Source organism: Bemisia tabaci, chromosome 1, assembly GCF_918797505.1.
Source record: "Bemisia tabaci chromosome 1, PGI_BMITA_v3".
Lineage (NCBI taxonomy): Eukaryota > Metazoa > Arthropoda > Insecta > Hemiptera > Aleyrodidae > Bemisia > Bemisia tabaci.
The window spans coordinates 86,001,721-86,017,653 of NC_092793.1; the positions used below are offsets into that span (position 1 = coordinate 86,001,721).

The window sequence follows — 15,933 nt, forward strand, 5'->3', positions numbered from 1 at the left end:
AGATAAGGACATCCTCCTGGACGTATTTTGGATGGAAAAACACAATTTAACTAATTTTCGGGGTTGATTGGATCACATATGGCGCCTAAAAATTAGTTAAAATTTTACATGAACTGAACAGGATATTTAGATAGCTGCCATTTTGATTTTGATGGCTAAGTTTTGAAATTTTAGGTGGACCTTCTTCAAGCTCCTACTAATGTTTATGCTGAATTTGGCGGCTATCTGACCAAATTTGGAGACGTGAAGAGGTTTTGAGCAACTAGATTTGGATTTTGACACATTTTGCAGCGGTGCTCGCTTCTGATTTGTGCCGGATGGCATCATTCTGTTTTGCGCGAAATTGGGGCGTTTAAAATTTTCAGAAAAGTTGCGTTTTAAAACATAAATGTTGCATTTTCGGAACTGCGTCTTTCTCGGTTTGTGAGTTACTTTTTCGCATTTTTAATTTGCGCGTCGTGTTCTAGGCGTAATTTTATATTTGGAATGATTTATTCACAAGTCAAAATTACTTCACAGTTTAGTGGCCCATTCATTAATTATACATACAGTTTATTCTAAGTCGGTAGTTACCTGCATATGATTCACCAGTGATGTAAAACGGGTTCTCCTCGTAGTCCCCATGAATAGCGAAGAATTGAGTCAATGCATCGTACAGCTGATCAGAGCTCATTGTCAAATTTTTAGCGTACCCATCTGAATTATCCGTGAAACTGAAACCTGAAGAACCAGTCCAGATTTTTACGTTTTCCTCCTTAGAAATTATCGCAAGCCTACGTTGAGATCCATATCTCACATAGCACAGAATCTTATATCAATACAGATACATACTGTTAGATGTTAACATAATATCACAAATACTAATGCAGTATTACCTATGTTAAGATTTTTAGCTGAAAAGTTTACCTACCGCGTCAGCATTATATTATAATATTGTCGGAGAAACGGTTCGCACCCAAGATACACTCTACTACAGGTATGGACAAACGGGGTGCCGAAGTGGCAGCGCTGAGAAAATCGGCGATCGAGTGACGTATGAAGTCGTACCGTCCATTTGCCGCACATGCCATTCGCAGTCGTACTCTCGACGCTGTCAAATCTACGCGTTTTGACGACTTTCTAAAATTCCATTTGTCCATACCTGTAGTAGAGTGTACCTTGGTTCGCACCGCGTCAGCATAATATTAATACAACACTGACACCTTATTCTTCTTCTATATTCACAACTTCCTTTCCAAGTATTGATCTTCTTTTTTATTAGATATTTATGTATCTTTGAAACTGTAAACGGAGAAAAAAATTTCGTACGTGGGATCCGAAGTTTAGGTCATATGGATCTCTGAAGTTTTCGGATCAGAAATCGCGTCTAAGTATAAAAAATTTACTTACTTACCTTCATATTTTTTTTCAAGCCATTTACCCATGCCCCAACAGTACCATGAAGGTCACTGCAATACTGCATCAATATTATGAAAGACATAATAGTAGGTACTGAATATGTATTGTCAGTGTCCTGCAGCCCGATTGTTGTTTATGTCATCAGCACGACAAGAATCAAAAATCGATATGTTACGCGGCGCAGATAGGGCTATGTCTTATCTTATCTTGCTGACATAGCCAGTTATAGTTACAACAATCGGGTTACAGCAGTGTTCATGATGACCTTGTCATAACCCTAATTTCCACATGAAATTAACCTTTATGGCCAGTACCGTGACAATATTTTGACAGCTTCATTTCGGTAGGCAGAGATGGAATAAAGTTAAGTAAAACAAAAGGCTCGAATAAAGGAGGGGTATCGATAAGGGCCTTTTTTGCCCCCCCCCCCCCCCCCCCAATAATCTGGAGATTTATACGGAGTTTCCAAGTTGACTCAATATATTTTACGGAAATAATCATGATTTAGTCCATAGGCCACTGGATACGTGTTAAACGGTTGCCCAAACATAGGTCTGCAGGCGTATTTCAGCGAAAAATCGTGTTTTTCTACCACTCCGCGGCTTTTTTGACACCGAGCGCATCGTCTAACTAAAACGAGCTTTTAATATGTTATTAAGGAGCAGTGATGCCAGGCGTACGGATTTATCCGTGCCGCGCGGACATTCCCTATACCGACACGGACCGCGTACGGACAAAAACCTTATGGGAAAAACGCTTCCCTATCTTAAAATATCCGTACGCGTGACGTCACAGAATGACGCTCAGCCAATAGCAGCACGGAGAGCGGTAGCGCGTACGGATCTCGCACACGGAGCACCCGGGAACACTGTTAAGGAGGCTTTAGGACACATTTTAACCCCGGTTTGGTTTTAGTTAGAGGATGCGCTCATAGTTAAAAAAAACTTTTTCAAAAATCGACTTTTAAGGAACATCCGCAAAAATCATAGGAAAACACGTCTATCGAAGTGGATACACGCCACGTATATTATCGAGGGCAGTTATCAAGCCTTGTTAGACTCTTACGAGGAGATTTCCTTCAATTGCGTCCAAAAAAAATTCAATTTTCCATACAAACAGCTGTGAAAATAACGGATTTTAAAGTAGTGGAGGCATATTTTCACTAAACGCATAACATCAACATAAATCTGGAAATGTATGGGGGTTTTCCAAGTTGACTTAGTGCAGTTTACGGAAATAATCATGATTTAGCCCTTAGGCCACTGGATATGTATTGAACGGTTGCCTGAACATAGGTCTGCAGGCGTATTTTAGCGAAAATTCGTGTTTTTCTATCACTCCGAGGCTTTTTTGACACCGAGCGCATCGTCTAACTAAAACGAGCTTTTGATATGTTATTAAGAAGGCTTTAGGACACATTTTAACCCTGGTTTGGTTTTAGTTAGATGATGCGCTCATAGTTAAAAAAAAAACTTTCTTCAAAATCGACGTTTAAGGGACATCCGCAAAAATCTTAGGTAACACGTCTCTCGAACTGTATCCACGCTACGTATATTCTTCAAAAAAATCTTCGGGAATTCCGTTGTTAGGGGTTTTTTTTTTGGCTACAATTAAAGAAAATCTCCTTGTAAGGGTTTAACAAGGCTTGATAACTGCCCTCGATAGTATACGTAGCGTGGATACGGTTCGAGAGACGTGTTACCTAAGATTTTTGCGGATGTCCCTTAAACGTCGATTTTGAAGAAAGTTTTTTTTAACTATGAGCGCATCATCTAACTAAAACCAAACCAGGGTTAAAATGTGTCCTAAAGCCTTCTTGATAACATATCAAAAGCTCGTTTTAGTTAGACGATGCGCTCGGTGTCAAAAAAGCCTCGGAGTGATAGAAAAACACGAATTTTCGCTAAAATACGCCTGCAGACCTATGTTCAGGCAACCGTTCAATACATATCCAGTGGCCTAAGGGCTAAATCATGATTATTTCCGTAAACTGCACTAAGTCAACTTGGAAAACCCCCATACATTTCCAGATTTATGTTGATGTTATGCGTTTAGTGAAAATATGCCTCCACTACTTTAAAATCCGTTATTTTCACAGCTGTTTGTATGGAAAATTGAATTTTTTTTGGACGCAATTGAAGGAAATCTCCTCGTAAGAGTCTAACAAGGCTTAATAACTGCCCTCGATAATATACGTGGCGTGTATCCACTTCGATAGACGTGTTTTCCTATGATTTTTGCGGATGTTCCTTAAAAGTCGATTTTTGAAAAAGTTTTTTTTAACTATGAGCGCATCCTCTAACTAAAACCAAACCGGGGTTAAAATGTGTCCTAAAGCCTCCTTAATAACATATTAAAAGCTCGTTTTAGTTAGACGATGCGCTCGGTGTCAAAAAAGCCGCGGAGTGGTAGAAAAACACGATTTTTCGCTGAAATACGCCTGCAGACCTATGTTTGGGCAACCGTTTAACACGTATCCAGTGGCCTATGGACTAAATCATGATTATTTCCGTAAAATATATTGAGTCAACTTGGAAACCCCGCATAAATTTCCAGATTCTAGGGGGGGGGGGGGGGGGGGGCAAAAATGGCCCTTATCGATACCCCTCCTTTCACAAAAGTTAACATTTATCAATTTTTTTTAGAATTATTGATTAAACATTTGGAGGTCTGAAAGCGTTTCAGATGGTCTTTCAGTTGATGCTGCGGTATCATGCTACTCTACTGATGGTGCCAGACACAAAGAGGGGGCAAAAAGGGGAGTTTAGAGAGAAGAACCCCAACCTAACCTCTAAACTAAACGAAAAAATTTGCAACGCGTGAATTTTTTAGACTTTGGGTGAAAAATTTCAAAATTTAGAATCACTGTTTCTAGGCATTTCTTAGCCTCCTAAAGGTATCCCCAAAAGTTTCAATAAATTTCATGAAATTTCGTGAAATTTTATGAAATATCATGAAATTTCACGTAATTTTATGAAATTTCACGCGTAAAATTTCACTCGAATAGATTTCATGAAATTTTCCATATCTGTCGGTAGGTAACGGATAAATACTCACATAGTCTTGATACCTATCATATTCCATCAGGATACATCAATGTCTCTATACTACACTAGTTGTTCTGGGCACGCTTTGCGCACCCGCGTCGCGGCTAGCCAAGGGGCTGCGCCCCCTGGACGCCAGTCACTCGCTACGCGAATGACATTCGGTTCGCTCCATGAGCCTTTTTTCAAAGTAGTTGGACATTTGATTTAGACATCAACAAGAAGCTTCGCTTATCGTCACCGGCCTGGGTAGTTTTTTCTGAGTGGGGATAAGACCACCCGGGCCGGTGACGATGAGCAAAGCCTCGTGAGCGTCGGAGTCCGAGCCTCGGGTACCTGTGGCGGATTAGCGGAGAGGTGCCGGAATGGACTGGAAGGGAAGGATACGGAAATTTCAAATTTATTCGGCTTCAAAGCATCTTTTGGCTATAACGCACCTTAGAAATATATGAAAATAAATCAATCAATAAATAAAATAGATTGTAAAATAAATAAAATATAAAAATAACCGAGAAGCCGGAAGTACGCCAACCGAACCTTAAAGCTACGGGACGCGCGGGGGCGGATGAGGGATGGGACTGAAGATCCCCAGACTTCCATGGGTGCACAAAGGGACCCCCTGTTCCATCGATGTAATAAAATGAAAAACAAAGAAATACTTTCAGTTTTGGCCGCGAATAACGGTAACAACTAAGACAAATTGTAATCAAAGACAAAATTAAGAAAAATAGGAACTTAAAAATCGATCCTCTAGAAACTTGGAAATATCAGTTTGGAAAACCATCGCCAAAAGCACCTGGTCAGAGACAAGAGACCCTCCACTGGCCTCCTAGCGACAGGTGGAAACTTTTACTTTCGGGGTTTCAACAATTCCTTATGGACAATTATTAGGGAGCAACAGTCATCACCCTAGTTTCGGCTGTTGACTTACCTACATGGTCGATGATGAGCTTCGGATGACGTTATGAGCCAAACAACTTTCCCAAACGTCGGCCATTTTCGGCTTGTTTGCAAAACGAAACTGCCAACACGTTGTTGAACATCAACCATGTAGGTAAGTCAACAGTAGAATGCTGAAGTCCCGAAAGTAAAAGCTTCCACCATGGCCAAGATACTAGTGGAGGGTCTCTTGTCTCTGCACCTGGTGCAGTCACAGTCCTGAGACACTCATGCAGCGCGTTATCGCGTTGATGAAGGAAGACCCACCGATACGCGTATAGGTGATTATTCCATAGACCCACCAACCTGTCTGACCTCACTTCACTAAAATTGGATTCTTGAGCTGAGTAATCAAGGGATCAACTTGATATCACTACCAGTGATACCCAAGAATACAATAGTTCGAACGGACTGATCTCCGGAAAAACCACCTGTACCTACGCGTATAATTGGTTATTCCAGCGTATGCCTCAATTGTGCGAAAGTATCAAAGGGAAGCGGCATTTACATCACAGTTTGCATTCTAATGAGAAACAGCGCATCCAAAAATTTCACTACCATTTGGTGCGTTTTGTAGACAAGCGACATCTTTCTTTTCTTTTTCTACTTTCAAATAGCCCACAAGGGCTAATCCTGCGCTTTAGTCCCGCCCCCTCTCCGTCCAGTCCCAGGAGAGCCGGATTTAAGTTTTTGCCGCCCGGTGCCCGAAAAATTTTGCCCCCCCCCCCTCCCGGACTGTGTAATGTCTTATAGAAACACGCGACGCGCACGAAATATAAGTTTTGAAAACACGACAGAAGAGAAATCTGATTCTCCGATAGTCAGAAAAATGCGCATCTAAGTATATGCAGGAAAGTGTTGCAAACGAATAATTTAGGAGGAGGAAATGATTCTTCAAGGACTAAGGATGTGAGGAACGAAAAAGGCGAACATTGAACATAGTAAAAGATTTAATTAAATTTTGATGCTAAAGTGCAAAATCTCGTATTTCCGTCGCGATGTTTTAGAATTTCCGCTTCTATTTTATTTTTCCAAAGAGAAACAAGCAAACTTTATAGCTTGAGATTCATAATCATACAGAATATTCTGCTTACAAGGAAAAAATTTCAAGAAATTACGTTGACTACTTTTTCATAGAATGAATAAAGTATCACAGGAAGTCTGGAACGTCGCAAATGGAGATTTTTGGTTTCGCACTTTGGTCATCGATGTACCTACCTACCTACTCAAGTTTTCGAAAAACTTACGGATTGATTTGGTTGAGAAGAGAGAGAATTTGAGGGGCATAGAGTTTCACCGAGGCATTGAAAGCTCTGGAAATTTTTCTTTCTCTCTTTGGCATGCGCGAACTTCTCTATTACGTCCTCGAAATCCAGTTGCATAGTGATACCCTGGTAAAAATAAGCCATAAAGGCGATAGAGAAATCTTATGGCCGTCTGTTGGATTTTCTATAGCTTTTATAGCTGGCGATAGGATTTTCTTATCGCCCTTATGGCCGGCGATAAAAAGCTCTATCGCCACGAATGGCCGGCGATAGTAGGCTCAATCGCCGGCTATAGCCACGAATGGCCAGCGATAGAACGTTCAATCGCCGGCTATAGCCACGTATGGCTGGCGAGAGAAAGTTCTACAGCCGGCGATAGAAAGTTCTACAGCCAGTGATAGCCACGAATGGCCGCGATAGAACGTTCTGCAGCCGGCGTTAGCCGTGAATAGTCAGCGATAGGACATTCAATAGCTGGCCACTTGTGGATAACGGCAATAACCATCCGCTGCCAAAACAGCCATCTGTAGCCGGCAACAGAATGTTCAGTATCCGGCGATTGGAAATACGCGTGTGCACGAGGGGCAATTAAAAAAGTAATTTTTTCGAAAATCATCATAAGCGCCAGTGAATCTATCCTGGTTTCTTTTATAAAAATATTTTTCTTCAATTTTTTCTCAATAATTCTTACTTTTCCAAAATTTGATTTGATTTTGATTTTTTTTTATTTGAATCGGCCATATACACTGTTAAAAATCGTTGATTCCGTCCAACGGAAAATCCGGATTGAGAATGAACAGGGGAGTGAGATTCAGCGCACAGGTGTTGAGATGTGTCGCATGCAGAGACAAGAGACCCTCCACTAGTAACTTGGCCATGGTGGAAGCTTTTACTTTCGGGACTTCAGCATTCTACTGTTGACTTACCTACATGGTTGATGTTCAACAACGTGTTGGCAGTTTCGTTTCGCAAACAAGCCGAAAATGGCCGACGTTTGGGAAAGTTGTTTGGCTTATGACGTCATCCGAAGCTCATCATCGACCATGTAGGTAAGTCAACAGCCGAAAATAGGGTGATGACTGTTGCTCGCTCATAATTGTCCATAAGGAATTGTTGAAACCCCGAAAGTAAAAGCTTCCACCTGTCGCTAGGAGGCCAGTGGAGGGTCTCTTGTCTCTGGTCGCATGAGTGCGCAAAGCACTCCGCACCGGAGCTTCAGTTGGGCCCTAAAGCCCCACATACACGGTAAAAGTGGACCTTAATATTGGCTTAATGTGGGAGTCACCGATGCGTTGTTGAGCGGTGACCTTCAAAGTCACTTTAAACAGCAGTTACACGATTAAATCGGCAGGGCCTAGCATTGTTGCCGAGCTAGAGGCCCAATACAAATTTTTCATAAGAGTTCAAATGGGTTAGTGAACATATTTATACAACCCTGACAACAGTGACTTAACTTGTTTGGTTTTTTAAAATTCTGGAAGTGCACGTGAATATTGAAGGTTATGTGTTGATTGTTTTTTGTTATTTCCAACCATGAAAGAAATTCCAACCGAACATATTATGATTATTTTGGGTAGGTGAATTATTGCGTTCATAGATTCAGAAATAACTTTTTTGGGCTGAACCACTACCCTCGTGGATTTGTCATCGTGCACACCAGCTCTACCTGCTAGCAACTCCCTGCATGATTTGCCCGGCTTGGGCATAATTTTAAGTAGGACCGTTCTCTTCACGTTCTTGTTCCTATCGATGAAAGACATTTTAATGACTGAAAATTGCGAAACGCATGCGAAAACGAATAAAAAAACTCCACTAACCACACTACACGACCGGGAGAAAACCAAACACAGAGCAATCCTCCAGAGGATGGCAGAGGATGGTGATCGTTGATTCAGAATACCATCGGTGAGCCTTAATAATCGTCGGCCCGGAGAATATTAAGGTTCACCGCTCAACAACGCATCGGTGACTCCCACATTAAGCCAATATTAAGGTCCACTTTCACCGTGTATGTGGGGCTTACGTCACGCGCACCTAGGCTATCTCTCTCTCGCACTAGCGCTATATACTGTCTCTTCTTCCCTTATGGCCTACCAATCCAATGATGAAAATGAAAAATTTAAAGTTTAAATAAGTAAAATAATAGAATAGAATAGTGGAAATAATAGAGTAGCAGAAATAATAGAATTACAGAGACAATAGAAGAGAAATCAAATAAAGTAAATTAAATATATGATAAAATGAAGTCAAAGACTAAATTGAAGTAAAAAATTAGAGGGAGCAAGGAGATGAAGTAAAAAAAAGAGGTGAAGAAAAAATAAAGTATAAGGGAAGAAACTAAATGAGGTTAAAGAATAGAATGAATTTAAAAAGTAAACATGATGAAGTATTAAAATAAATTACAGTAAAAAATAAAACAAAATAAGGGAATAAGAAGTAAATAATTTAAGAAAAAAAATGAAGTACTTGAAAAAATAAAATAGAGTGAAGAAAAAAATAGAGTCAGCAAGGAAATAAATCAAGTAAAACGATAAAATAAATTTAAAAATAAATATAGTAAAGTAAAAAGTAAAATAAATACACGGACAAATCCAGGCAGATTGAAAATATCCTAGTTTCCCGTTCAAATCGACGTTAAATATCGGCTTTGCGTCACATGAAGGCAGCATCTGGTATAGCTTAATGGTTAGGGTCTTCGGTTTGTGTTAGGCAGGTCCCGGGTTCAATCCCTAAGGTAGGTATAAATGTCTAATCTTCAAAATCGGGTAAATTACGTCCCAGTAGTTTCATTATTATTATTTTTCATGGTTTCAAAATTTATTTCCACAATTAACCCTTTTCCACCATCCCCTAGCTGCGAACCCCTAAATTTTCTATAGCCGGCGATTGAGAATTCCTACAGCCAGCCATAGGAATTCTCAATCGCCGGCTATAGAAAATTCCTATCGCCAAAAGGCCATGTTTCAATTTACCATAGGATTTTTCCTATGGCCGGGCTATAGGTAATTTGTATGGCTTATTTTTACCAGGGATGTCGCATTCCATTGACATCATGGAGAAAAAAAGGAGGTGGTTGAATTTCGGGCATCTTGGACTTTTTTGATGACGGAGGTCGGTGCGACGATTTTTATCATAGATTTTCTCGAAAATGGTGTAGTTTATGGAAAAAAGTAATTCTATATATTGTGTTTGAATTTATTGAGTTAATTTAAGCAAAAAATCGGACATAATGATCAATTTTTCATACTTCGAATTCCGGATTTTTCAGGAGTACCTGTATCGACCTCGACGTCACGGGGTAGACAATCCTCAAGATGCAAACACCTCTTTTTTTTTCTCTATGTATTGACATCATCGCGACATTCACAAGTCTCTAATGCCACTGATGTATCCTTAGATACTTGTGCACTCGCCCCTCAGCGGAGAAAGATCGCTCCGCCGAGCAATTGGTCACCGGTACGGAAAGGTATTATGTATTGCAATGGAAATATTCGGGTACACATCTTGCAAATTTTTCTCGAACAAAATTAGATAGAGTTTTGACAAAGAAAGGTCTGTCAGGCTAAAAATGGAGCCATACGAGGCAATAAAGTCGCTGCACGGGGTGGCCCTCCCCTCATAGTTCATAGAGCATGAACAAATAAAAATCTGTGTAATTTCGCGGAGAGAGTCAAGAAATAATTTCCTATTAAGCGGAAAATTTGCCGCCTCGAAGTTGCCCATGATTTTCAGAGAGGATTGAGATGACTCACCCGGAGCTGCCCAGTAGGTACCTACTTAGTTTTCCCTCATTTTTTCTCTCTCCTTCGAAATTTGCCGCCCGGTACCATGGCATATTGGGCCCCCCCCCCCCCCCCCTAAATCCGGCTCTGAGTCCCAGGCAACCATTGTTTGAGACCATCAAACTCGGGTCATCTGGCCGGGAATCGAACCCGATATCTCCCGACCATAGGGCTAGCGCTACAACCACTACACCATAGGAGGCCGACAAACGCAGAAAAATTGGTGGGAAAAGAAACCAATTAGCAATGTGCAGATAGGTAGGTATCTAGTGTTTAAACTCTTACCAGTGCCCACTGGCTGATCGATGAATAAAAGAGAGAATTCTTTTCCCCACGTGTATTCGTTTTTCCTCACTTTGAAAATTCCGGACTCGTTCCGAACGGACAGCGGCCCTAACTCGAGAAAAAGACCGATCAAAGATGAGGCTCCTGGCCCTCCCTGAAGCCACAACAGCAGCGGAACTTCGTTTTTTAGATCCTCCTGGAATCCACAAGACAGAAAAAAAATTTAAGCAGCGCAGCACAAGATGTTGCGCAACGGAATGGGCCTGTTGCAAACTTTTGCTAGAGCAAAAATAAGAGTTGTTTCCAATAGATAATGCCTTAAAAATCACGATGAGCGCATCGGCAAAGTCTGAAATGCTTCCATAACTTCACAATCTGCGTAAAAAATTTGCGGTTTTTTGAGCTTCCACCTTAAAAAACGATACTACGGCACAAGTGAACATTTTGTTAGAGGAGTCGTTCATTCCAAGATCCATCCATATAGGTCAGTCATTGCGCAGATTTCCCCGCTCGGGGTAAGCCCCTTTCCATTGGCTCGTGACGTCAGCATTACTGCCGCGAAAACCAGAAAAGTCGGAAACAATGCTTTTCTTATGGGAGAGAGCAAATTTTTCTTAATGAATCATTTAAATTTCTTACTTTTAAATCCTTTGAAACTTTCTGTGTGTCGAAAAGAACGTTTAGACATTAGCATTCAGGGTTTCGATTTTGCCGAATTTGTGTTCTTTCATTTTTACAGTTTACTCTGCATCAGCCATTTTTACACGCGAATCTATACCACTAGATGGCTTGTTACATCGCTGACTTCAAAAATCATTTAAAAATATAAAAACGCAAATTCAGCTGAATTGAAACCCTTGACGCTAATTTCTAAACGTTCCTTTCGACACTCAGAAAGCTTCAAAGAATTTAAAAGTAAGAAATTTAAATGATTCATTAAGAAAAATTTGTTCTCTCCCATAAGAAAAGCATTGTTTCCGACATTTCTGGTTTTCGCGGCAGTAATGCTGACGTCATGCGCAGAAGATTCTCATTTGGGTTTCGGGAATGACTGACCTATATGGATGGATCTTGGTTCATTCCATCATCGGCAATATTCATCGTGGCCGACGCCAATCCGCCAAAAGGCCAAAACACGCGTGTTGGGACGAGATAACACCTGAACAGGATAAGACCAGATAACAATCGGCGTGTTTACGTTCATATTTTCCTCGCCCGCCTTGATTGACCTTGAACTCTCCTCGAATTACGCGCGGAACTGCGCAAGCGTCGACCATGATGAATATTGCCGTCGATGGAATGACTCCTCTAACCCCACCTGTTTCATGTTCACCTGTGCCGCAGTATCGTTTTTGAAGCGGGAAGCTCAAAAAAACGCAAATTTCTTACGCAGATTGTGAAGTTATGAGTGCATTTCAGACTTTGCCGACGCGCTCATCGTGATATTTGAGGCATTATCTCTTGGAAACAACTCTTATTTATGCTCTAGCAAAAGTTTCCAACAGGCCCATTAGCGTTATTCACGGATTTGCGAAGGAACCTTCTCGTCCTTCGTTTCAAGGGGTAGACTGGAACAAAGGGATAGGGGACGTCCCCCAAATCCTCTCTATTCTAATAAAATCATTTTTAAGATGCTGGATGGATTGGGTGATGGAAGACGGTCCAAAGGTCAAATTCCAAAGAAGGAATCAAAATTCAGAGTAAGAAGAAAATCTTATTATTTTTTCAGTTTATTTGGCTTCTATTGCAGTTTACGAATCCACAGCCATCTATAGACAAGACTTTCACGTAAGTAAAGATTTTTTTTTTTTTTTTTTATGTCAGTAGACATCAAAGGGATTTTCGCACATCCATGCTCCGGCTTTCAAATTTTCAGGGATTAAGGCCGAGTGGAACCTGTTTCTGCAGATGCACTCGTCAGTTCCGTGAAAATTTGTCGCCACCACCGGGATTCGAACACGAGACCTATTGGTCTAGAGTCAGATGCGCTGACCGCTAGGCCAACCTGGCCGGTTAAAGAGGAGAGTCATTGAGAATATTGTTTGGTGGGAAATTTTTCTTTGAGACATTGTTTTATCATTCAATTAAATTGTTTGCTCATTAACCGTCAACGGGCGATTCCGACGATTTCGCTTGCCGCGGATAGCGTTAAGGCTAATCTTCAGCTGTAGTTCCGAAAAAATCCACCACGTCGCGCTGCTAAAATCCGAATCCGAAATCAGTGATTATTTAAATATCACAATAGGTATCTTAAATTCTAAGACTCATAAGTTCTAGCAGCATACGTCTGGAATCCTTAGAAACAAACGCGAGCTTTGAAAGTCTAATAATAAAAGCTGTAAATTGATCCCAGTTTCTCTTACGGGATATCTGTAAGTGCGAGAGAGACAGCTCATGGTGGGAGAGAGATATCTGCCAACTGCGGAGAGCGATCAAGCGCGATTGGTTGCATCAAGGTCATCATGCTTAACCCTACTTTTTTCTGGGATCAAATTGCAGAGCTTCAGAAATGACTTTTCACGTTGTTTTTAGGGTCAATAGGAAGAAGAATGTTATGGCTAGAACTTATAACTCTTCGATTTAAACAGAAATTCCTTCAACTTTTATAAAAGCTCAAGGACTCACGTGGAGCTGTACGGACTCTAAAACACAGCGGTGGCGCCCCCTGCGCGGAGAAATTTCTTACTTCACGCAGCTGTAGATAAACCTTAAGGGGGCGGAGCCCCTTAGTGACCGATTAAACTTGTGCTTCGATGTTTTTCTCCTCTCAACACAATTAGGTGTGCACTTTCATGCCTAACTTTGCCTCGCAATATTATCTCAGTAAGTTCAAAATTAGTTCGACATTACGTTTTCAAGTCCCTAAATTTCAAGAAAAGTTAAAAAAAAAAGAAAAAACGAAATTTAGATGGTCAAATTTAACCCTGCTAAAAATGATGAATAGGCTATTCAGAATTCGCCGACTCACATGAGTAGAATTTCCTACTTATATGAGTAGAAATCCTACTCATATCACTAGAATAGTATTTTACTCATAAGAGTAGAAAAGTTAAACTCATATGAATTCAATTTTTTTTCATTTTTCAGAAGTGGTGTTTTTTACCAGGAGACACCGACATAATGTGTTAATTTGAAAAATAAGACAATTTTGTTCTAATAATTTTTTAGATGAGGTGACTAGTTTCTGAGATATCGGACACAGCAGATTCAACGCTGAACTCATGTGAGTTGAAATCTCTAGTCATACGAGTTGGAATCTCTAGTCATATGAGTCGGCGAAAAGTGAATAGAGAAATTCTGCTCATATGAGTTGAATTCTATTCATATGAGTTGAAATTCTATTCATATGAATTGAAATTCTATTCATATGACTTTGATTTTCTACTCATTTGTACTCACCATTTTTAGCAGGGAAGCACCTTAAATTTGGTTTTTTTGAACTTTTCCCAGGGGACTTGAAAACTGGAACTTACTGAGATAATGGTGAGGCGAAATTAGGGGAATTTGGGTCATTTCGCGGGAAAATCAACCCCCCCTCCCAAGTAACATTTTGTAACGAAATTATTGAAATAAAAGTGCAACATTGATGCAATAAAGTTTCAATTTTTTTTCTATCGAGTTGCAATTTTCATACATTTTGTCGATTTCTGCCGATTTTCGGCGATAATATCGAAAAAAAAATTACGACTTTATTGCAACAATGTTGCAATTTTAAATTTCAAAATTTTCTGAAAAATCACAAAATTTCGAATTTGTGACGTTGAGAAAATTCGTCAATATTTCCGAATTTTAGCGACATTGCCAAAATTCGTTTAAAAATTCCGAATTTTCAGTACTTAAATTTTGAGAATTCACCAAAATATGCTAACTATTGAAAACTTAAACGGATTCTCTGTAAACTACAAAATTTAAAGAAACTCTTAAATGTTCGTATCCTTGCAATGATTCACAATTTTTATTCCTTTTTAATTTTTTTCTGGTTTAATTATTTGTTTTAATTTTAAGTTTTAAAGGTAAATTAAGTTTAAAGGAATTTTTCTTAGGTCAAGAAGCATAGCCTTTTCAAAAATGTTTAAGAAATAAGGAGAGTACGACTGTGGGATAGAATTACAAAGCAATTTAATAGTTTTAGTCAACCATAAAAAAGGTAAAATGACTTAAACAGTCTTAAAAAGTGCACAAGGAAAAAATGACGGTAGAAAAATAATACAGCAAAAATAAATGCTATTTAGCAAGAACAAACTAAATTTTGACTGATTCCTAGAAGTTAGGTACAGTATAAGAGCTATAAGGTAACCAAAATGGGTAATCAAAATTTAAAAAATATTTAACTTTTAGCACTGTTTGAATCACATTAAGTATTGACTAAATTAAAGTAGAAAATAGACAACAAACTTTAATAAAGCTAAAGGCAAACTGTCAAGTATCACATAGAACTTAAGTTTATTTTGAACTTAATTCAGCCATGATATGTAAATCACAAACTAATGGCATTGCATTATGCACTTACTTGCAAACTACTTTGCGCCTTCCCTCCCGAGCACTAATCACCGTATTAATTTCAAATATTAACTGCATTCATTGCCAGGATAGCAAGGAGTGTTATTAAATAATAGTTTAAAGTGCGTTTTTGAATTCCCAAAAATGGATATTTATTAGAACAACTTGAGTGTAAATATAGGAAGAGCAGAAGTTTGAAAGTGCTCTTTTTTAAGTAAATGATTTTTACAGGACTTATTTTAAAACACATCTATAGCTTTAAAAACACATTATAAGGTCAGTATAGCTTTAAACAGATCTATAAAAATCATCTAAAAAAGAGCACTTTCAAAGTTCTACCTTAGCTACCTGAGTAGTTTTTTTACCCAAGAGGAAAACAAAACTAATGGCGAATACAAAAAAATTTTCAAAGAAGTTAGACACATAATGTCGAAAAACCATCATAAAATTAACGAGATTAAACTAAGTATCTCTTTAGGAACTGATAAATAAGCCTTAGAAATTCTACCAATGATGAGAGCGTAATGTTTACATCATGTGATGAATCACAAAATAGGTAGGTAAATACCTAAGTCAAAAAAGAACAAAAGCGCATCGCTCTTCAGAAACATTTTACCTAGTTCAGTTTTAGTATAGAACATTTTAGTTCGTCTGGGTAGACCGTTCAAGAAAAACAGAAAAAAGGTCATATTTTCATATTTTTTATTTTTATCAGGGGTA

At 39.3% G+C, this 15,933-nt stretch overlaps 1 protein-coding gene across 2 annotated transcripts in view; it reads right to left on the reverse strand.

The window, feature by feature from the left end:
• The window catches only part of LOC109044564 (venom serine carboxypeptidase), a gene marked incomplete at its 5' end in the record, with an annotated part of 53,668 nt that extends 42,759 nt beyond the window's left edge, over nucleotides 1-10,909 (reverse strand). For both annotated transcript variants that reach the window (XM_072306331.1, XM_072306329.1), the window contains 2 exon segments: nucleotides 574-720; nucleotides 10,714-10,909. In XM_072306331.1, coding sequence (XP_072162432.1) covers nucleotides 574-720; nucleotides 10,714-10,909 — 343 coding nt within the window.
• Nucleotides 10,910-15,933: the final 5,024 nt, after the last annotated feature.